Below are 24,451 nucleotides of genomic sequence, written 5' to 3'. Positions count from 1 at the left end.
GGAAGCCCCCTGTTAACTTTTCCACATGAGGATGTTTACAAAGAACTAGGGGAAAGCCCCAGGGTTCACCTTGAACTCCCGGCTATCATGAAGAAACGCTTTCTTTTATCTGTCCCAAATCTTCCAGCATTCAGCTTTGTTGAAATGTCCATGAGTTTTAGTGTTACGAGACAGGAAGAAAACCTTTTCTTTAGCTACATCATGCATAGATTTTTTTTTTATGTGAATGTTTTTGGCAGTTCTTATTTTTATATGTGTAAGCTGCTTGCAGCCTGTCAGGGAAATAAGTAATATCATATATGTCTACATCCTCGTCGCTTGAGGCTCAGGTTGCCTCAGTGGCCCAGAGTGCCTTCCATTAGCTTCAGCTGGTGGCCCAGCGGCATCTCTATCTGGACAGGGACAGCCCAACTTCTGTTGCCTCTGCTCTGGTAACCTCTAGGTCAGACTACTGAAACGCATTATATGTGGGGCTGCCTCTGAATATGATCTGAAACTTCTGCTGGTGCAGAATTCAGTGGCCAGGATGCTCTCTGGGGCAAGATGGTTTGAGCATATTATACCGATCCTGCTCCATCTGCACCTGCAACCAATTAGTTTCCGGGCCCAGTCCAAAATGCTGATTTGGGCTTATAAAGCCTTAAATGGCTCAGAACTGAATACCTCAAGGACCACCTCTTTCCATATGCACCTGCCTGGACCCTGTGCGCATCCTCTGAGACGCTCCTTTGTGTGCTTCCTCCACATGAGGTCTGGAGGGTGGCAGCAGGAGAACAGGCCTTTTCTGTGGTGGCCCCCCCACTTGTGGAATGCTCTCCCCAGGGAGGTTTGCCTAGCACTTTTAATAATAATAATAATAATAATAATAATAATAATAATAATAATAATATCTTTATTGTCATTGCCCCCTCTCGGGGACAACGAAATTACTTGGCTGCTCCATCCACCCAGGTAGGGCACTCCACACAAAATCAAAACAACTATAAAAACACTAATTAAAACAATACAGTATAAAACAGCAAGGAAGATTAGATGACTTTCAAAGTCCGGGCTTCCCATTCAGGGCCGAGATCGCTCTGGGGAAGAAGCTGTTCTTAAGACGGCTCGTTCTTGTCTTCATCGTCCTGTATCTCCGTCCTGATGGCAGGAGCTCGAAGAGACAGTGACCAGGATGCAATGGATCTTTTACTATGTCCAGTGCCTTCCTATGGCACCTTGTGGCATAAATCTGCTCTAAGGTGGAGAGTGGGCAGCCAACAATGCTCTCTGCTGCCTTAACAACTCTGCACAACCCCATCCTGTCCTGGGTAGTACAGCTTCCGTACCACACACATAAGCCATAAGTGAGTACGCTCTCAATGGCACAGTGATAGAAGGCAAGCAGCAGTTTCTGCGGAAGATGCTTTTTCCTTAGTATTCTCAAAAAGTACAGTCTCTGCTGCGCCTTCTTCACAAGCCCCCTTGTGTTGACACTCCAGGACAGATCCTCTTGTAATTCAATGCCCAAAAATCTGAACGTTGTTACCCTCTCCACACAGACCCCATCAATCAAAAGTGGCTGGACATTGCTCTTCTGTCTCCTGAAGTCCACCACAAGCTCCTTTGTCTTCCTTGTATTTATGAGCAAGTTGTTAGCTCTGCACCACTCTGTCAGCCGCTCCACCTCATCTCTATAGTCCGTTTCACCCTCCCTTTCAGAGATGAGCCCAATCACGGTTGTGTCATCTGCAAATTTGACAACCCTATTACTAGGGTGAGCAGCGACACAATCGTACGTGTAGAGAATATAAAGGAGCGGACTGAGTACGCATCCCTGTGGTGTTCCTGTGTTAGTCCTAAGCATACTAGAGGTATAAGGGCCCAACCGAACCCTCTGGGGGCGGTCTGACAAAAAGTCCAATATCCACCCACAAAGTGATAACGGGAGCCCCAGATCTTCCAGTTTAGACATCAGACGTTGTGGTAGAATGGTATTAAATGCCGAGCTGAAATCTAAAAAAAGCAGTCTGGCATACCCCCCCCCCCCGCTGCTCCAAATGTGCAAAAACGGCATGGAGGGCAATCGCCACAGCATCCTCTGTCGATCTTTTCGTTTTATAAGCAAATTGGAATGTGTCCAGTCCCTCTGGTAGGCAGGCAATGACATAATTTCGTACCAGCTTTTCAAAGCAGTTCATGATTATAGGTGTGAGTGCTACTGGACGAAAGTCATTCAGATCTTCCGGGTTAGATTTTTTTGCTATTGGAACGATAGTAGAGGACTTTAGGCAGGATGGAACAATAGCCTGGGCTAGGGATCGATTTAAGATCCCAGTGAAAACTCCTGCTAGTTGATCTGCACAGTCTCTCAATACCCTTCCAGCTACCCCATCTGGCCTTCCTTGGGTTGATTCCCTTCAACACCTTCCTCATCTCTTCTCTTTCCACAGAGACTACTACATTAGATGCCAGATCAAAGCGTCCCCCTTTGGCTGATTAACATAATACTGCATTTTATATGTGTTGTGGGGGAGGTGGGGTTATTGGTTTGTTTTTGTTCCTTGTTTTATGTACTTTGTGTTCTCATTTTGTACATTTATGTTGTGCACTGCCCTTCTTATGAATATACATATAACATAACATAATGAAGTTAGTTGTGACAACTTTCTTCAGAGAGTGGCACTTATTTCTGAATGAAACATTGCATAAAATTGAGGCGCGCACTGACATCTCTGATTCAGGTAAAAAAGTAAAGGGACCCCTGACCATTAGGTCCACTCGTGACCAACTCTGGGGTTGTGGCGCTGATCTCGCTTTATTGGCCGAGGGAGCCAGAGTACAGCTTCCGGGTCATGTGGCCAGCAGGACTAAGCCACTTCTGGCAAAACCAGAGCAGCGCACAGAAATGCAGTTTACCTTCCCGCTGGAGCGGGACCTATTTATCTAGTTGCACTTTGATGTGCTTTTGAACTGCTAGGTTGGCAGGAGCCGAGACCGAGCAATGGGCGCTCACCCCGTCACAGGGATTCGAACCACCGACCTTCTGATCGGCAAGTCCTAGGCTCTGGGGTTTAACCCACAGCGCCACCTAATTCAGGCAGCGGACTCCACTTCCCAGCAGCCCCTGCTAAGCGGGCACGCCCTCCCTCCCTCCCTCCCTCCCTTCTTTCCATGCGTAAAGAGCTCCCTTCTGGCTCCTCCACAAATCAAGGCGCAGTCGGTATCCAAGCCCCGCCCACCGCTTCTTCCCAGCGAGTCAGGCTGCGACATCCTTGTGATGGACGGGCCTCGGAGGCAAATGAGCGCGCGAAGGAGGGGCGCGCGCGCGGGGGCGGGCGGGCGAGAGGTTTCTGGGCTGCGCTCTTTGCCCGCTGCGTTGCATCTGGTGGCTGAGGCGGCGGGACCCGGAGGAAGCCATGGGGGCCTATCTGAGCACCGTAAGTACCCGGCCGCCTCCCTCCGGGGGTCTTTCTCCCGCGCCTTGCAAAGCGCTGCTCCCCGGGGACCGGCCTCTGCAAATGGCAGCCCGGGGGGGGGGGCGCGCGCCTCTTCCCGCCCCGCTGCGCCCGGCGCTGCAGGTTCCCGTTGCGGACGCTCAGCGCGTTTTGCAAGGGGCTGGCCTGGGCGCCTTGCACGGAGAAGAAGGCGGAGGGCGGCATCTTCCTTCCCTGCACGTTTCTAAGATAGTCAGAAGGCGCCGCTTGGAGGTTGCTGCGCGTTTGCAAGGGGGGCGGAAGGAGGGAGAGATCCGCCGCGCGCGCCCCTCGTGAGTGCATTAAGAAAGAGAAAAAATAGTAGGGGGGGGGGAGATCGAGAGCAGACTGGTATGCAGAGAGAGGCCTGTTCTATCAGCTGCTCCGAAGCTTGCAGGGCGGGGTTTGTGACTCATCGTGCTTTGACAACTCATAGGAAAAACACTCCAGACTTTCCTGGCGATCACCACACTGGAAGAGAAAAGGCTTTTTGCCTTCTCTCTGCTGCTAGCCATCAGCAATGGATGGTTTTTAAAGTTATTTATAGAGCTTTGATTTTTTTTAAAAAAGGGGGTGTGCCTAATGTACTTTGATGTGTATATATAGACATCATAATGCTGACAGTATATTTTGCATTATTACATTTTGGTGAGAGGCAGTTAAGAGAACATTATGTACCCCCAGCAGCCTGATCTAAAGAAAAAATGTTTAAGATCCATAGCCCAATTCAGTACTTGTTTAGTAACTCTTGGCAAGTTGTGTTTTACTCCCAAGTAAATCTACATTGCGTCAGTAGTGATGTAGTAGCACTTACTCTTAAGTAAATATGCATAATGTAGGGCTGCACATCTTGCTGGTTTTTAATAGCTCTTACTTTAGCCATTATCTTATTTACATTCAGTGGATTTTTTTACGCATAATTGGTGCCTTTGGAAAGAGAGCGTAACAGAAGGCTAACTATCTTGCTTATAAAAGCACTGCAGTCCTTGGAGAAAAGTGGTGGAGCACATGTTTTGCAGGTGAACCTCTGGTAGGCCTTGGGCAGCAGGATTAGGACAGACCTTGATGAAATGCAGAGATTTACCAAGAGTCAGGCTATGGAGCAAGTTGGACCAAGATCAGAGGTATTTTATCTCTTACCTCCTGAAGAAGCAATATACAGGAATGGCACAAATGGTGGCTTTGGGAAGGAAGCCCAGCCACACTCTCTTCACCCACCTGCAGATCTCTGAGGTTCCTGCTCACCAAGAGGGGCCTGGCTCCATCCATCGCCCAGAGAACTGCATGCTCCCATACAGTTTTGTATTATTGCAACTTATAAATCATATTGAGGATTATTCAGTCAGAAGGCAGAGTATTAATCTTCACAATTCAGAGAAAGAAAAGTTACCATCACAGTTCACAGTAATGGGGTTTAATAACTGATCTCAGGAGTTGTTTGTGCATCAGCTCCAGGGCAGATATTTTTTGGTGACTTTTGACGGGGTTGTTCTGGAACACCCTGTTTTGGGGAGCATCAACACAGTGCTGGTCATGAAGGTTTCTGCTGGCATAATGAGGAGGCCACAGCCTATAGAATGGGAGATCCACGGCATCCTACAGACTCTCAGCCCACCCTCCCAGGGAGCATAGGATTACTTATGTATTCCTTTAATTAACTGAAATTAAACATTTACCAGATCTTCAGTATAGGTACTTGATAGGTGATCAATGTGGCCCCCTCCAGATGTTGTGGACTCAGCACCCATCAGTTCCAGCCAGCTTGGCCAATGGTCAGGTGTCAGGTCCAGCAACACCCAAAGGCTGCCACATTGCTTTGCCTGCACAGTAACACACCACAAGCAAATTATTTTCTGAGAAATAAACTGCTGTAGCTCCTCAGCCATCACCAGTTAATATTTGTCCTCAGTTATTAAAATTAAGACTGAACGTTCCATAGAACAAATGGGCACTTATATATAAGTACACTAATTCTCTTTGTTTTGATTCTGCCTGGGTCTCTCTATGCTAGAAACTGAGTTATCATTATTTACATCTCTCATAAACATTTTCTGTGTCTTTTGAAGTTCTACAAATCAGAACTTAACACCACCACTTAAAACTTGGTTGAAGAGATGGGTGGTGTCTGGAGAAATTTAATTGGGTACTTCTGTATTGTTTAACTTTCCAATATATATTGTGAGACAACAGCGTTTTCATGAGAGTTATAAATCCTTGTGTAGCCTACTTGCAGTGGATATAATATAGCAGGCTTCCTCAACCTTGGCCCTTCAGATTTTTTTGGGCCTACAATTCCCATGATCCCTAGGTAGCAGGACCAGTGGTCAGGGATGATGGGAATTATAGTCTCAAAACATATGGAGGGCTGAGGTTGAGGAAGCCTGTAATACAGACTTCAGAGGGAGCACTGTAGCTTCCCATGTATGCGGTTCGAAGTTTTCCATCCCGCATGTTGGGGGCTTAGGCTTCAGGCAGCCCCCAAAGGGCCCACCGAACTTGGCAGGTGAGCAGGAAGGGGCCCGTAGCTTAGGGCGGGGTGTCAGAGGCTGGATGGTAATTCTTTTTGCCTGCCTTGCTCCTTATGCTACCGTGAAGGCCACCAGCCTAGAGCTTAGATTCTAACTCTCTGGGCTCTTGAGTGGTTCAGAGAAGCTTGCTGAACTTCACAGCTGATACAGATAAATTCCTGTTCAGTTTGTTTTAAAAAGCTAAACTAGGTCACACAATTGTATAAAATGAGTGAGACACCAAAACAAGAAGTTGCAATATATGTGTGTTGGAGGAGTGGCACTTTCATGAAAGGGAAGTGTGTCTTCTTGATGGGCTACGGTTCTGGGTTCCTCAAGAAAACTACAGACCCCCACCTGGTCCCCTTCCCTTCCCATCACCTCTGTTGTTCATCTTTCCTTTCCTCCCCCCCCCCTACTCCTGGCTTCCAGATTTCTCCTCCTCCTCTCCTTGTAACTTTCTGCTTCCTCTCCCTTCCAAGTTCAGTCGCAACTACTCTTGGATTTTTCTGTTGATTCTTACCAGCAGCTCTCACTTTCGTTCCTAGCTACGTTTAAAAGAGCATTTCAGCATGATTCAGGAAGTGACTTATTCAAGGCAGCGAGATGGTTGTTTCTGCCTTCCTTGTAGTTGTGTGTATCTTCCTCTGCCCTGTTTCGCTCCATTTTTCTACTCCCCTTTTCTCTGTTCATTAAGAAAGTGAAAGAGAAAGGCAGCTGAGAACAGGGCAAGAGAGTGGAGATCACTGCTCCTTCCAGTCTCTTTTCTTAACTTGCACTGTGGTCGACCTTGGCTAGCCTCTCTGGCATGTCCAGAAGCTGAACAGGAGCATTTTAAAGCCTCCTGGTTTTGTGACTATTTCCCACTGTTCTCTGGCCATTTCCAGCCAGACAGTTCCTTACCCCTTCGCCCCAGCGTTTTCCAAAGGACTGTGCTTAGCCTCCATTGCTATGTGTTGGGAAACCCAGCTGGATGTGCGGAGTATAAATAATAAATTATTATTATTATTATTCTTTTTCTTTTTTGCCCTATAGTTTTGATCTTTAGTTAGCATTTTGCTTGTACTTCTGCAAACCTTGGGGTTTTCCTGAGACATTCCTCTTGTTTCTTGGTGACTGCTTTGACTTTCTCTCATATCTTTATGTATCCCTGTCAGTAACCTTTGGTTCCTCAAATCCGCCTGAGCTCCCTGTTCACCTTTGATGTCCCCTTGTGCATTGATGGCTCTGTATGAGGACTACATTACACTGAAAATAAGTGTGTCCTTTTTGTAATCAGCTGGATGTATAGAAGGAAAGAAAAATATATAGAATATATCAGTTATGCATGCTAGATATTAGCCACATGTTTGTAGGAGAAAGGGTTCCATTGCAGAAGTGGCTTGGGAGGGTTGCATCAGTTTGAGACATTTGCAAGACATGGTCTATTGCAGTTGGCTTGACAGGATGAACTTGCTGTTTTCGTAGCAGGCATTGTTGGCGTCTTCTTCCCACCGTTTTCCCTCTGGCCGGTCTAACTGAATTCCTCAGAGGGCTAAATCTGAATGTGCTGCATGCTGCTCTGCCGCACCCTAAAGCTGGAGCCAGTAATCCTTAGCTGACCAAGGTCCTGGTTGAAAGCTTTAAGAACAGAATGCTAACTGCTCTGCGTTTGTTTCTTAAGAAGACTAAATTCCAAATGAAGGGAGAGAAGCCATATCGCTTTTTCTTCCTTGACAATAATATTCTGATGTTTGAGATGTTGAACGTCTTCCAGGAAACTGGTGCAAATATTGTGTGTGTTTTTTGGCTTCCTTCACTGGTTCTTGGTCAGGAAGAACTACTAATCTGGAAACTTCAGCTGGTGGGAATGTGCTGTTTGTTCTTTTAATCTCATGAGGCTCTTAAACAAACTGATTCCATGTAGCAAAACACACGTGCCCTCTTCATTCATAAAACAGATAATATGGTAGCAGTGCTTGAAATTTACACAATTGTATTTTATTTATGTTTGTTTGAAGTATTGGTCATCCAGCATCGACTCAAGAATCCCAGGGTGGTTTTTAAGCAACTGGTTTATGTGTTGTAAGTTATGTTGTTTTATGTGCGGCAAATAATAGCATTAAAAATCACAATTAACAATGAAGAAAACTAGCAAATCAACCTATATGAAATTAATAATAATTGCTATAAACCATGAATAACAGTAGCTATTAATTAATGTTCAATAAATAATAGTGGCCTTAAATTCCTTCAGGGCACAGCACGTCCTTTCAGGAGATGTATGGTTCATGTCTTTTTTTCTCTCTCCCTCCCGACCCCACAAAAAACTAAAAGGTAACGTGAAAACATGCTTCAGATTTCCCACCCTCGGAAGCAGCAGCTGAGATAGGGAAACTTGGAAGTGCCGTGATACCATATCACACATTTTACTTGCTAGACACAATGAAGGGGCTTGGGGAGAAACATATTTAGAATTGCTGCCATTTGTAGCAGCCATGCAGCTCATGCAACAGTTTGCTGTACTCTTAGATGTTCCAGTAGGGTCTTAAGATGTTAACCATGCCTTAGTTGTCACGCAGGCTGCAGTGCTAATCCAGTGGCAATGGCTGCTTTCCCTGTCTTATGTTTGAGAGCCTCTCAACAAGAGGATAAACCAGCAAGAATGGATAAAAAACCCATTGGCCATTCAAAGTTGACAAAACAAAATGGTTCCTCTGGCTTAAAATTAGATGGTAAAGACAGCTGAAGACGCTGTGTCGTTGGCTCTAGTTGGGCGGCCTGGAGAAGGTAAGATTGGAAGAGCATAGAAAAGCAGTGCCAACTCCCCTAGCCTGAGAAGTGGTTGACCCAGCCTCTGAGACTATGATAATATGTTGGGGATGGAGTGGTAATAGTTTCTGGCAGTATAGCATAGAATGTTACTTGGACCAGGGAGTACTGGATTGGAGACCCAAAATTGGGTGCCATGTCTGTTGCCTAAACTCCCTGCAGGAAAGGATTAGAACAAAAGTAATAAAATTTAAATTGTATCTGGTTTTCTGGGAGAGACAGGCTCTAATGGGTCACAAACATAGAGTGGTTCACTAGTATTATGCGCAAACGCACCATGTCAACAAGACTGTGGTCAGAATATTGACAGAGAGCTCTCAACTTGTCTTTTTCAATGGGGCATTCGGAATAAGAGTGTTTTTATGTTCTCCTTAAGAACCTCCTGCATTAGTGATTAATTAATGTTAGTGCTAGCCCTGGGAATATCTGATATTGTGGCTAGAGCAAATTGATATTTTTTTATTGCTTCAGCACCATCAAATGGTGCTCTGGATGAAATAAATGTCTGACTTGGTGGAATTAATTTCAGCTTATGTGCCCTGATGTGTACAGGGTAGAATAACAGAATTGTAGAGTTGGAAGGGACCCCAAGAGTCATGCAGTCCAACCCTCTACAGTACAGTACTTGCAGGCTAGGTGTCTGACTACATCCTCTCTACATCCGTGCCCAGCAGAGCTAGTGAAATCTACCCTGGCGAAGAGAGGAGGGTTGAGCAGTCCAGGGGGTGGTGAGCGCTTCATTGCATAAGGGGTAGTTGCTGCCTCCATAAAGGTAGCCACTCAGGGGCAGGGGGAACGGCTCTGGACCTAGTAGATTTTAACAGCTATCACCCAGTTGCAGATACCTCCTTTCGGGGGAAGGTGATTGAGGGAGTCATGGGAGAATAACTTCAAGCATGTCTGGATAGGATCTGGCTGACGAGAACAGGGCTTCAAATGTGGTGATTCCAAGGTCCTGTCTTCAACGCTGCACCCACAGTTAAAATAATCTTATAAAAAATAAATTGGGCCACTTGAAACCGTATTGGTCCCACACCAGGACAGATATAGAAGAGAAGAAAATTATCTTCCATTAGATGAACTGGGAGAATGAAATATTGCAAGATACTGAACTTCAGGGTCATTGTTTAGAAATGTTTTGGGTTGTTTTTTTAGGAATACTAAATTACAGTAAGATAGACTGTGTGCTTCTAAATCTGCAGCACCTTTAAACAAATCATTCCATGAAGTTTGTCTGTTGTATGTGGGGATAGTCTCTAGTTCCTTTCCTTTTTCTCCTTTCATGCTGACAGATTATCCCTCCTGCCCCTCAGCAGTATCTTATAAGGAATTATAAACCACTAAGGTCAACCAGGCAGTTAGATAAGTTGCCATCGTGTATAATGTTCAAGAGTCACTCATCCAAATCTGAGAAAGAGCTTCCCTTGGAATGAAGAGTGGAAACAAGTTGGAGCCGTCCAGCTGCTCTAGGTTCCAAGTCCAGATCTCATCCTCTGAGAAATGCCTGCTAGCCCTCAAATTACTTCTTCAGAGGAGAGCAGTGGCAGGGTCAGCCCACCCATGAGGCAAGGTGAGGCAGCCACCTCAAGTGGCAGAATCCACAGGGGCAGCAGATCCTGATGTGGATCTTTATTCCCCTTTGTGCCTGATGTAGATCTTCACTCACACTTCTTCCCTGGTGGGGAGGTGGGAATCATTCTGTGGTTCATCTCAGGTGCTGAAATGTCTTGGTCCAGCCATGAGCAATTGCGGCAGGGCATGGTGTCAGTCCACCTGAGCAGATGGAGATACAGTCTTGACCACTGTGCATCTTTCCCTCAGAGTGGCCTTCTTATAAAACTGGTTACTGAATTGTGGATAATAATGAGCAGCTTGTTACATGATGCACAGATATCTTACACTTGATATTCATACAACTTAGCATATACCCGCAGATGCCCCCCTCCTTGTGTGCATTGCTGTGAGCTAGATACTGTGATCGAGTCACATGCAGCTTCACTTCTCATCCTGTATGAGCTGTATTCTATTATTATTTATTTATTTATTTATTTATTTATTAAATCCATCCAAGTTATTTTTAATTGCATCCTTTTGTGTTGTGCAAGTCCATAATGTTTGTTTGTGCTTAGGAAGTTTTGATCATTTCTCGACCCTTGGCTCTGATTCTGGCTCAGAAAAGCAAAAGTCCTAGTTAACACAAACAAGACCTGTGTTTGACATATTTACATCATGGCTGCATAATTACATCCACCATTTGTTTTTTAAGGCAAACTGCTGGTTCATAGCCCATAAGATGTTGGCTAATAGTTAGGAAATCTATGTGTGTGAAATATCAGTTGGGAAGATAAGCAGCATGCACACACATTGCGCCGCAGGGAGGGATCAGGTGTGGATGTATGTGAAAAACAAGGGCTGGTGGTTGGGAAGAATCAAACAGCTATGAATTAGCAGAATGTACCTTGGGGATTTGGTGTGCGGTGGTGGATCTCCTGTTTGCTTCCATTTGTGCTAGCATTTTCATTCCCATTCCCTCTCCCTCTCAATGTATGTAGGTAGGTAGGGAGGGAGATAGGTATTCGTAAATAAAGCAAATATTTTAAAATGCCATAAATCTCCTATGTGCTCTTGGCCAGCTAAACACGGGCACCTGTTAGAAGTAGGAAACTTGCAGAACAAATTACATTTGTGTGTGTTGTTAGCTTCATAATATTTGCCAGAATGTTTATGAGTGTGAGCTGGGAAATCCCCTTGGCCACAAGTTCACTACATGGCTTTAAATAACCCTCCGTTTTTCATGTTCCAAATATTGGCACAACTCATAGGGTTATTGCAAGGGTTTGTGGAGTAATAGATGTGAAGCACAGGACTCTAAAAACCACTTACCTTTACAGTACAGAGTTACGATATTTTTATTACTTCATCCCTCAGGAAAATAAAGATTACTTGAACTGTTGTTTTAAAAGGAAAATTATAATATATTTAATATCTTATGTATTGCTTTTTGATATTATGCTACTAATGTGATGTTACTTTCTATTTTATTTTTTATTTTGCTCATAAATGTTTACTGAAGTGGGCTGTTCATATTTAGAGTCATGGTAGTGATACTGTCCTTTCCCTTTTTGTGTTGCAGTTGGGAAGAGTTGCGCTCTCTCCAGTATATTTCGTGTTCAGCTTGATCATGAGAATTTTCTCTAAGCCTCTGCCTCCCATTACCCTGGAGAATCCAGATGTGAAATATGCTCTGCGGCTGATTGACAAAGAGGTAATAGTCACCTTAGCTCAATTTTCCCTCTTCTCCCCCTGCCAAGTTAAGATAGAGAACAAAATGTACCAGGATTCCCAAACAATCCATGGAAAACCGAAGTGTGTGTCTCCCACTATCCTTATAAGCATGCATGTTTATTTTCTAAGCGAACAGTCAGTTCTGAAACATGGCTTGGCGCTGTCATCTAAACCACCAAGCATCTTGGGCTTGCTGATCAGAAGGTCAGCAGTTCGAATCCACACAGTGGGATGAGCTCCTGTTGCTCTATCCCAGCTTCTGCCAACCTACCAGTTCAAAAGCACACCAGTGCAAGTAGATAAATAGGTACTGCTGTGGCGAGAAGATAAATGGTGTTTCCATGCGCTCTGGCTTCCATTATGGTGTCCTGTTGCGCCAGAAGCGGTTTAGTCCTGCTGGCCACATGACCCAGAAAACCAGATCCCTTGGCCTGAAGTGAGATGAGCACCACACCCCATTGACAAGTTTGACTGGACTTAACCATCCAGGGATCCTTTTCCTTTACCTCTGTCTTGGTTATAAATATATGTGGTAGAAGAATGTATAATACTCAAGCATTTGCGCCTCCCTTCAAAGAACTGACTTGCCTGCTGTTCCTTTTTCAGGAGATCAGTCATGACACAAGAAAATTCCGTTTTGCCTTGCCATCCCCAGAACACATTCTAGGCCTTCCTGTTGGTATGTTTTTATTTGAAAAAAATGAACACTTTTTGCAGTGCATCTATCTACCTGTCTGTCTGGGGGTTTTGTGTGTGACATTTGGTTGAATCGTGGGGCTTTGAAAGGAAAGAGCCTTATGATCAGCCCGCCCAACCACTCCTGTTCTAAGCCTGTGGCTACGTTTCTCCATTGGCAGATGGAGTACAGCTCAGGGGAAAGTATTTATGATCTTTTAAAATTGTCACAGCACCCAGAAATACTGCTGCACCACTGAGCTAGATCTGGATCTGGTCAGTACATGAATGGAACATCTCCTGGGAGCTCATGGCTTTAGTTTCAATATGGAAGGAGATAAAGTCAGAAGGCAATGCCAACAAGTGCAAGAAGAGTAGCTTTCAACATTCCTGATTCTTTATGGATCAGTGTTTTTCTCCTGGAGAGTCTTTTATACATTTAGCTAATCGGAAAGATGCCCCCATCTTGCGCTTGGGACACAAGTGGTGGTAAAGGCAGAATGGTACTGTGGCTTCCATTGTCTTCACACAACTAGTTTAAGGACTTGATGAGTTGGTTTACTATCGCCCCTCTGTCTCAGGTTGCAACACAATTTCTTTTCCTTCTCTGGTGTTGGGATGATTTGTCCAGGAGAACAGTTGTACTGTTCATCCACCTCTCTTACCACCTGGGAGCAAGTTCTAACATCTGAGCTTGCAGAAAGCAAAAGTATCACAACAAAGCCACTTGTTAGTCTAACTTGTTAATATTGCCCACAGATTAACCATGAGAATAGGTATGGCCATATAGATAGTACTTTGTGTTATTGGTGTGTAGTATGACCATGGGGAAAGTTATCCATTCTGAATACCATAAAACAAGAAGAGTCAATTGTTGGTCCACAGGTCACATTCTGTTTAGTTGATACTCCTGAGGACCTTGGGAAAGTGTTGGAAGAGCCAGAGAATAGTCTCAAGGTCCATCGTTTAGTTCTTGTGCCTTCTGCACACCTGGGTAGGAGACCCCCTTGGGGCTCAGTGCAGATGTGGGCCATTCTGGTAGCACATGTCTACTGAGAAGACCCATTGAGTTCAGTGGGACTTAACTCCCAGGTAAGCAAGTGTAGGATTGCAGCCTGAATTCTATGTGTAGGAAAGAAGTACAATCAATTCTTGAGCTGGCTTTATACTGTAAATGTTAAATTGAAAATGTGGAGAGGGTAAGTTGGGAAATCTTTAGTTGTGGATCATTTTTTAAGAAAAATGAAGCTATACAGATGCATTTGCTGATTTGATCTAGAATGGCCATAACTTAACATAGCATTCTGGGAGAGCGTAGAGTGGTACCAAGTATGCTAAAGGGATGCCAATATCAAGGAAAATGTAAGCATGTTCTTTAGTCTCTTCAAAATATGATGTATTTTTTAAACTTACTCATTTACCTCTAGGGCAGCACATCTACCTCTCTGCAAGAATTGATGGGAATCTGGTGATTAGGCCCTACACACCAGTCACCAGCGATGAAGACAAAGGTTATGTGGATCTTGTTGTGAAGGTAATGGCTGTTGAGAATGATTGCTTTAGGGCAATAAAGCAACAAAATTTGAAAAATCTTGTGACACTCCGTGAAATATTCAGTCTGATTTGAAACCCTCACGGATGGCCCCTATATAGCCATATGCTTGCAGTGCGGTGGTGAAACTTTGTTGATAATTAGTCTAGATTTGCAAAGGGTGTGAAGTGAGACATGTTTCTTATCCTTGCATTGCCCACATAGAAAATCTGAAACTAATCTGATATATACACTACTATTGTTTTTTGTTTTAAAGCTATCGTTTTTCTATTCTTTCTCTTTTAAATAGATATATTTCAAAGGAGTTCACCCAAAATTCCCTGATGGAGGGAAGATGTCTCAGTACTTGGAAAACCTAAAAATAAATGACACGATTGAGTTCCGTGGACCCAGTGGACTGCTTGTCTACAAGGGGAAAGGCAAGACTGGTTTTTATAAATGGCATGGGCTCATAAGAAACATCTCATTCCTTATATTCCATGGGTTACCCACATGTTGCACTTCTGATGTTGTTGGAACTCCAACTCCCATTATCCCTGACCATTGACAAAGCTGGCTGAGACAGATGAAAGCTAAGAGTCTTGCAATATCTTGTTGGCTGGCCCTGCTCTATCCTATTCCTAACTTAAGTGGAATAAGACACCAGTTGCTTTCTTAAGGAAAGTTGGCAAAACAATAAACATGCTTTTAAAAGAAAAGGCAAAACCAAACACTTTGTGCTATCAGCAGAGTAAACTGGATAATTTGGTCAGATGGAAAGAAAGTGAGAGGGTCTCCTACATGATGGGAGATGTGCAGAATAGGGTTGTGTGGGGAGTGTGCTGCAGGTGCCGTTTGTTACAGACTTGTAACTCTCTGCAGGGAGTTCTTTGTGCACATTGGAGCCCATTTGATACTCTGAATGGGGCCAGTGTGCATATAATGGCACACAGCAATACTTCAGTCATTACTTTAGTCATTCTGAACAGGGATTAAGAACATCTACTTCCTAAATCAAAGCAGAATTACCAGAGGAACTCTGGTCGCTTTCAGATAACTGAAGCACAATTTAGTGCTCATGTGCAGTGGTGTCTTGAGCTCAAATGTGTCTCCTCCCCTTGCTTGCTTGCAAGAAAAGAACTTGCCAGCCGTAGCAGAAGCTATGCAACCAGTTTCCTGGTTCAGAATAAGGCTAGTATTATTACAAGCCATGATGTGGTTGGCATCTGTCTGTCTCGGGAGACAATGGAGTGCGCCTCCGCAGGCAAAGTCAAACTGTTGCATTAGCAGCCCTGAAGTGACCTCCCTGGGATGCAAGCCTGGGCAGTGTCCAGACAACAAGACCTCCCTCTTGGCCTTGCTGATGTGGTCCCAAGGAAAGCAGCAATATGTTTGGCACCAGCTTGTCAGTAGGGGTGGTCGGAAGGAGGCGCGCAAGGAGCCATCTTTCATATTCTTGCACATGGAGGGGGAGAGAGCGCATGGGCCCAGCTCCTGCTACAGCACGTTCTCTCAGTGCTAAACCCTGGTAGCACTGTGCCTTCATGCAGCCCCTCTAGTAGAAAGGTGCAGGGATTTCAGTAGTAAGTAAAGCACCACAAGAATTGTGGATTCTAATGGGAATTCTAGCAGCTGCCTTCACTCTTCCTATCACCCTGCCTTTTCTTGCAGAGGAGCACTGGATTAGGTAATGAACTGGTTGGCAGCTCTCAAGATAGCATTTTCCCTAGCTTATGTTTATTTTCTCATAGAGGGCAGCAGAGGGCCTCTTCCTATTCTGCTGAGGCAACGGGGTCTCTAGATGTTGTTAGACTCCCGCTCCCATCATCCCTGGCCATTGACCGCGCTCACTGGTGCTGATGGGAGTTTCTGTGTAGCAGCATTGGAGGGCCACAGGTTGCACATCTCTAGGACAAGGTTTTCTTCCTCCAGTCTCCTAGTTAAGGGTGGGGAAATTGTGGCTCTTATCAACTTCTGCTTCTAGCCATAAAACCACTCTTTGATGTTTCCACAGGCGTATTTGCTATTCGTCCTGAAAAGAAATCTGAACCGGTTCTTAAACATGTCAAATATGTGGGGATGATAGCAGGTGGAACAGGTACAAAATATATTGTTTGCTGTCTTTTGTGTATTGAGTTTGTGTTCTCCAAGAGGTGGCTTTCTTTGTTTGACTCTGCTGTGGCTGGTTTTCCTCCCTCCCCCCCCCTTCTCTAAAGGAATTACCCCCATGTTGCAGCTCATTCGGGCTATCATGAAGGATGAAGAGGATCCCACCATTTGCCATTTACTCTTTGCTAACCAGGTAAATAGATGTCCCTATTTTTATTTTTTGTGGATGTTAATCTGAAGGAAAGGCAGGATTTTGGCAGGGCTAAGAAAAGCAAGGTGGTGGTGTTTTTTTAAAGGGACATATTCATTGATGTTCAGTGCAATCCTACACATTTACTTGGGAATATATTCTATATTTTACATAGGACTTTACTCCCACATAAGTGTGCGTAAACTTGCAGCCTTATATCCCCCCTTTTTGTACTGCACAGAGCAGCTTGCATTGGGTTCCCACAGTGTTCCATCTCAGAAGGTTTCTGGACTCCTCCTTGGCTTCAGCAGTAGAACTAGGTCATGTTCCTTCAGACCATGCCATGGGCCAGGAGTGGGAATCTTTGGCCCTCAGGATATTGCCAAACTGTAAGCACAACCAGTGACAACGGGAGCGGTACTTCAGTAATATCTGGAGGTCCAAAGGTCCTAGATCAACATTGAGTTTCCAGACCTTGTTGGCCTTACAACTCTTGGCCAGTAGATGAGATGATGTAGTTGAAGTGCAGCAACATCTGGGAACACAAAGTTGGGGAAGCCTGCTCTAGACCAGGGTGGAGAACCTCAAGCCCAGGTGCTAAACGTGCCCCTCCAGGCCTCTCTGTTGGCCCTGGGACTGTGCCCAGGCTGCATTCTCTGCCTAGGCCACATCATTTGCTAGTGGCACCATTTCACATCTTCAGTGCTTTTGCCTGGATGGAATGTGCTCTTGAACTGTGAAAGGAGGCCTTGCCTGAGTGGAGAGAGGTACGCAGAAATCTCAGCCTACCATGCAGAGGTAAAAGTTGCACTCCTTGCTCCACCTAATCTTCACTCAGACCCCACCCAGCGTGGCCATGGCCCACAGAAGGCTGCCCACAAGACAGGGTTGCCCTTGGACTGAAAGTGATTTTCTACCTCTGCCTTAGATCCTGGGATCTTTTGTATCCTTGCTGACGTGAAGAGACTGAATCTAGTTGTGATTTGTGGTGTTTTCATACTCAGTTGTGCTTGATGTCTGTATTGGGATGATATATCAAGCTACATGTGTTGTTAATCCATCTTAAATCTTTTTTACACCAAATTAAAAGTAGCCCCAGCACTAAGTAAGTGTGCCCTTAAATTGCAACCTATCCCCAATAAACTTACCTGAATTTAGTTTTCTCCACAGGGTGATTTACCAGTTTAAATCCTGTAACGTGACCTTCATTGATTTTTAATAACGTGCTTCTGTACCTCCAAGATTCCTTCTGCATTATTTACCCTCCATTATTTACCCAAAGCATCTGCTTTGAGATAATCCCATCCAAGAATAGCTTTCTTTCGATAGAGACAGCTCCAGAAATAGGTGTCTTCTCCCAACAACAACAGGTGCAGATGAATCTTTCCTTGTAACCCTAAATATAGCCTTTTGTTTTGTGCCAAATTCCTTTGGATGGGTAATATTCCTCCCTTTCATAAGGCAGTTGCTCTAGTCACTTGATCATTTGGGTTGCTCTTTTTTCTGCACTTTTTCCAGCTATACAAAATATGCATGTACTATATACAGATGTGCACATCTATATTATATTGATGAGCAACTGATGTGTGCCTAGCCGCAAAAGATACTGATGCTGGGATGGGAAGAAGCCATGTGATATTTATGCTGCTTTTCTGTAAGGAGTTCCTGTCCCCTCAGAATGACTTGTCATCATTAGCCTTCCCTGAATTCCTTCTAGCTGGCTAGAGGAGGCCTGTCCAAGTCACAGTGCGCTGAGCTGAAGGGAGCCCCCCGGTCCGAAACCAAGGCCTGCCTGGAGCTGCTTTAGAATCATAGAGTTGGAAGAGACCACAAGGGCCATCAAGTCCAACCCCCTGCCAAGCAGGAAACACCATCAGAGCACTCCTGACATATGGTTGTCAAGCCTCTGCTTAAAGACCTCCAAAGGAGGAGACTCCACCACACTCCTTGGCAGCAAAATCTTCTTTCTTGTAGTTTGGATCTATTGCTCCGTGTCCGCTTCTCTGGAGCAGCAGAAAACAACCTTTCTCCCTCCTCTATGTGACATCCTTTTATATATTTGAACATGGCTATCATATCACCCCTTAACCTCCTCTTCTCCAGGCTAAACATGCCCAGCTCCCTTAGCCGTTCCTCATAAGGCATCGTTTCCAGGCCTTTGACCATTTTGGTTGCCCTCCTCTGGACACGTTCCAGTTTGTCAGTGTCCTTCTTGAACTGTGGTGACCAGAACTGGACACAGTACTCCAGGCGAGGTCTGACCAGAGCAGAATACAGTGGCACTATTACTTCCCTTGAGCTAGATGCTATACTCCTATTTAGGCAGCCCAGAATTGCATTGGCTTTTTTAGCTGCCGCGTCACACTGTTGGCTCATGTCAAGTTTGTGGTCAACCAAGACTCCTAGATCCTTTTCACATGTACTGCTCTCAAGCCAGGTGTCACCCATCTTGTATTTGTGCCTCTCATTTTTTTTGCCCAAGTGCAATACTTTACATTTCTCCCTGTTAAAGTTCATCTTGTTTGTTTTGGCCCAGTTCTCTAATCTGTCAAGGTCGTTTTGAAGTGTGATCCTATCCTCTGGGGTGTTAGCCACCCCTCCCAGTTTGGTGTCATCTGCAAATTTGATCAGGATGCCCTTGAGTCCATCATCCAAGTCGTTGATAAAGATGTTGAATAAGACCGGGCCCAAGACAGAACCCTGTGGCATCCCACTAGTCACTCTTCTCCAGGATGAAGAGGAACCATTGATGAGCACCTTGTGTCTGGTGTGTCAAGAGTCTTAACAGACGAAACCTGAAGAAGTGTCTCTTATGGTGCTTTGAGAAAGTAGAGGGTTATGGGCAGGGCTGAACATCACTATATAATTTCTTCCGACTTCTGGCATTATCAAACCATGATATCAAAGTCGATGGCATGCATCACAACTAGACCTGTTTTGTTATTCCTTGCTACCAAGAGTCCAGTCAGACCTCAAACCATAGCCTCATGGAAAAGTGCGGTGAGATGGCAGCTTTCAAATTTACGCCTGTTACTGTACTTCCTTCTTCATTTACTGGTTTGGGAGTGGCTTTTACCTAGTCTTTTAAAAAAGTTTGTACAGTGGACAGCACAGAGCTACAAAAAACAAACAAACCTGTTGCTCCTTTTTTTTCTTGGGCAGACTGAGAATGACATCCTGCTACGCCCAGAACTTGAGGAAGTGCAGGCTCAACATTCAAACCGTTTTAAACTGTGGTACACGTTGGATAGAGCACCTGAAAGTAAGTCCCTTATTCCATTATGGTTATTATCATCTTAGTTGTCCATCTAAAAATATGTTTGTATCTTTGCAAATTTATGTATTGTACAAGTACACCTGTTAAGTGAGCCAGGATTGGTGGTGGCTCGGTGTTGAGTGCATGCAAGAAAACCCCAGTTTGCTGCGACAAATGCCAGGAAAAAACAGACTTCTGTGGAAAATGTCTTCCAACTGTAATCACAGAATTGTAAGCTGGAAGGGACCCAGAGGGTCATCTAGTCCAAGCCTCTGCAATGCAGGAATCCTGCCCAGAGCCATCCCTGGGTGGACTTGAACCACCAACCTTCTGGTTAACAGCCAGATGCACTGACCCATTGCACCACTTGAAGACGATTGGAAATTCATGATGTAATAGAGATGAGTCAATGTTTGTGACTAACAACCTTTTTAAAGTTAGTTGACAATAACTTCGTGCATTAGCACAATGACTCCTGAATATGTGAAGAGGCTCATTAGAAATGGGTTTTGGGTAAAATGAAATTTCTGCCTGCAGCATTGGACTCATTCATACATGCTCACTATCACCTGGGTCACAAAATACAGTGAGCCCAAACTATGGCTTACTGAGACAAGAACAAATACGGACTAGTGAGGAGAGAGCTTACTCATGAACTGTTCAGACAACAGTTCAGTTAAACCTTGGCTTAACTCAGTGTCGTGTGTGAATCAGCCATTCTGTTCTTCAGCACCAGCATAGGACTTTCTCCGCATTGACTTTGTCTGGGAATTAAAATCTTCATCAGAAGCCCTTCTCTGGTATGCCCTCCCTTGGTAGTAACTACAGAAAAGGCCTTTTCGCTGGGGCACAGGATTTCCTCCGTTTGTGCGCTCACCTGATTCCTTATTCGTCATTTTAGGGACTAGACAAAGTTTGCCCTCTTAGGCTTTTAATGGCATTTAAGCATTGTATTTGTTCTTACACTAAAACAACAAGAATTAGACAGTATTTTTTAATCACCTTGAAGCTTCTTTTTTTTGACAGCAGAATAAAAATCCATGAATACAAAATGTATATATGCATTTATTTTCTTTGGTGTCTATAGATACTACAGTGTCTCATTTTTAAGAGATAACTTGGATTGTGGTCTTTCCTAATTAGGTTGGGATTACAGCCAAGGATTTGTGAACGAAGACATGATCAGGGACCACATGCCCCCGCCCCAAGACAACGTTCTCATCCTGATGTGCGGCCCCCCGCCAATGATTCAGTATGCTTGCATTCCCAATCTGGATAAATTGGGGTATTCCAAAGAGATGAGATTTGCGTACTAAAGGGGAATGGAAGCACGATAAAATCAGAATGTGTAAGTGGGGGAAACAATGGATGGAAGTGCAGGGAACAAGGCAGAAAAAGTGCCTGGGGCCTAGAGGTGTGAAGCTGCGTTCAGAGAGACTGCCAAACTCTCTATACAAGTTTGGTGTCTTCTTATTAGTGACACGCCGAAAATTCTGTAATGGATATCTGTGTTGTATATGGTATCTTTAGCTTCGCTATGCTTAACAAATCTGTTGTAAGGCCACTGAATTAACTCTTTCACAATAGATAGGCAAAATGTAGCTGGCCTCTTGCATCACCAAAGAGTTTCGTACTGATACAGCATGCGTGCATGATATGCAACTGTCAAGCACGCTTATGTGGAGGAAGAGTTTTCTTGTCACAAAGCTATACAATGAGCAGTTTAAGCATAGCTTTATTAAATACACACTGATCAATAATTGAAATTTCATTATTGCCTTTATTTGAAGATTGGTGGTTTAGCCAGTTTGGGGGCGGGGGGGGGAGTGTTGCTTAGTTAATGAAAATACATTAGAAACCTCTGTATATTGAGAACACACAGCTGATTTATTGTCTCACTACAGAGCAACGTCTTCCTTAAGTTTCTCTTGCTAATCATTCCCAAGCAAAGCTTTGTACACAAGTGTTCCTTAAAATGCTTCCAACCTTCTTTAGTGGTGAAGTGTGTAAAACAGCCCAGTGCTAAACACATTTCCATGGAAATAAGTCCCACTGATTTTTTGAAAATGGTATTTCAGTTGTAATTGTTTTTGGGATGTCGGTCACCTTTGGAATGCTGTGGGACATCGGACAATTACTTAAAGCTCTAAGTGTGTGTCGTATATATCTTCTTAAACTGTAAGCTTTACAACTGCCAGAAGACGACTTCTACAGATTCCTGAGAGATGTGCGTAATACCTATTAACTGCAGAGATATCGTGTGCATTTCAACTAATCTTTTTATATAGATCTTTTTATAAGTTGCTAAATAGCGTTGTTAAATAAACTAAAATTCTGTGGCCAGATTCCCCCCAAAATTAATTCCACTGTGTGTGTAATGAGGTCTCGCATTCCTGAATGAGTAAGTTCTAGTCTCTTCCAGACGTCCTTTTTTTTATCTGCATAGGGTACTATCCCACTGTGACATTGGGATAAAAAGCCACATTGAAATGAAGGGAAAACTCTGCAAGCTGCAGCTCCTCTTGGGTGTCTTCTAGTTATTTCGGGGGGGGGGGTGTGCATGAACAACTTCTGGCAGACTCATTAAAACTAGAACTGCCGCCTAGCATCCCTCCCTGTGCCTGTGCAATGAGTGTTTGCGCTTTCTCCTTCCACCTAGAGAGAGCAGGCTCCTGAGTCTATTTGAGCATGCTTCTGTCCTGTTCTGTATGCCGATTCTAAGGCTCTTCTACATCTTGCCCTGAAGCATCCTGTGGGTTCAGTTGATCAATTCCAGGGCTCCTGTGTGGCAGTACCAGACTTGCCCTTGTTGGGAGTGTTTTGAGGAACAAAAGGAAGCCACTACATAGATTTGCTGAAATCTTTTGAGAAGGCAGTGGGGGGGGGTTGCAGCCTGGTGGAATGCTAGTCAGGTGTGCACAACGTAGGAGGACCTGGAAAGTGCTGGTGGAAGAGCAAGAGGCTGAAGAAGATAGAACAAAACATTAGAATGGTTTTACTTCTGTGTGTGCTAAATTCCTTGACTGAAACAACTCTTGCGGCAGAAAATAAGCAAAGTCCATGTAACTATCTTTTTGCTTAATATTTTTGTATATCACTGTGGGCAAAAGGAACCTTAACTTTTTAATAAATGTATTATTTGAGGTGTTGAACAGCTCTGGCTCGCCTCACACAAACTGTTCTGTAGGACACATCCTACCTGTTCAGCTATTAAATTTTCCAACTGCGACGTGGTAGAAATAAAACTTTTTTTGCTTATCGTTTACTTATTTCATGGATGTCGTCTTACCTTAATGTTGGACTAAATGCTTTAAAAAAACAAAAACCAAAGGTGAAATAAATGTTCTCTTACATGGCTCACAAAAGAGAACACAAAACAATAATAATAAATTATTATTTCTACCCCGCCCATCTGGCTGGGTTTCCTCCTGGGCACTGTATCCAGCAGAGCCAGCAAGATAAAATAATAGGAGAGTTGGAAGGGGCCATGGGGGGGTCATCTAGTCCAACCCCTGGCAAGGCATCGAGTCCCATGCTCTACCAAGCAAGCTAAGTCAAGAAGTCAAACATATTAATTCTGTAATGATGGGAGATTAATTCAGCAACAGCAGGAGAGACCAAGGTTGCTTGCATGTGAACCACCCTAATGAAAAGCTCTAGAGAATTCAAAGCTTGCACAGACCTTGGTTGACCTAATAAACAGCAAGTCAGATGAACAGACCTTTCTGCAGTATAATTAACAGTAGGCATTGGAGACCAAATGGAGCTACTCAGAAGGCAATTATTCTATTTCAATTATTTAAAGCTCTTTCAAGCACATTTTCTTAATCCTTAACTACTCCAAAGTACGCCAATGTGATTACCTCTGTATTACTACTAGCTAGATCATGGGGGGGGGGGTTGAGTTACTGGAGTCTGTCCACATATAAGCAGTTAGTCCATCTGCACACATTGTTTCTGTTCCAGGGGGTTCTGATTCATACACCCTCCCTTTGATAGATATATGATGAGGTACCAAAAATCCTACCTTTAAAAACATGTTCTTCCACGCTATGGGGACTGGGTGTATTTATAAATTGGAAAATGTCTGGTCTGGCAGCCTCTTGCATGTGGTCCTTGCCCCATCTTGCAAATAGCTACAATATCCTTTAGACTATGTGTACATGACTAAGAAGTTCCCAACAGGGGGACACAAATTCCATTCACAATATTAACAGCTCCTACATTCACTCTTCCGTCTGCCTGCAGGGATAATGGCAGGATCAGCTGAGTCAAGCAAGAGCCATTTCCTACTCCCACCTCCCCCTTTTTATAGCCTTTAGAGCAGAGGAAATGTTTTGCCAGTGTGCCCCAGGCTAGCTAAAAATGGCTCTCTTCCTGGTCATCTGATATTTCTAGGTAAGCAGTACAGCTTAACAGCTGCCATTTATATATTAATTTGGCCTATTACTGTGAGCAGCTGTTGACTTGCACCATGATTTGGCTTAACCAGAGAGGAAACCTGACAACCGGATTGAAACTGTCTTGCCTGTTGCAGCATGCCTTACGTGCAATAGGATGATGAAATCAAAATTTGCAGGGAGCAGATAATCATTTTCTCAGTCCCAGTTCCTTGTATACAAATAAAAAAGCATA

General features: G+C 44.2%; 1 protein-coding gene across 1 annotated transcript; it reads left to right on the top strand.

Annotated features, from left to right (window-relative positions):
- Window positions 1-3,301: 3,301 nt before the first annotated feature.
- On the top strand, window positions 3,302-23,081 carry LOC309541901 (NADH-cytochrome b5 reductase 3-like). Its single transcript, XM_082240161.1, has 9 exons — window positions 3,302-3,416; window positions 11,904-12,035; window positions 12,662-12,734; window positions 14,158-14,264; window positions 14,572-14,701; window positions 16,276-16,359; window positions 16,478-16,563; window positions 19,723-19,822; window positions 20,960-23,081. The coding sequence occupies exons 1-9, from the start codon at window positions 3,396-3,398 to the stop codon at window positions 21,130-21,132; spliced, it is 906 nt and encodes a 301-aa protein (XP_082096287.1). The 5' UTR covers window positions 3,302-3,395; the 3' UTR covers window positions 21,133-23,081.
- The last annotated feature ends 1,370 nt before the right edge of the window (window positions 23,082-24,451 follow it).

Source organism: Podarcis vaucheri, assembly GCF_965113315.1.
Source record: "Podarcis vaucheri genome assembly, chromosome: 10".
Taxonomy (NCBI): domain Eukaryota; kingdom Metazoa; phylum Chordata; class Lepidosauria; order Squamata; family Lacertidae; genus Podarcis; species Podarcis vaucheri.
Note: the sequence above shows the minus strand (reverse complement) of the source record. Positions and strands in the feature narration are given on the sequence as shown.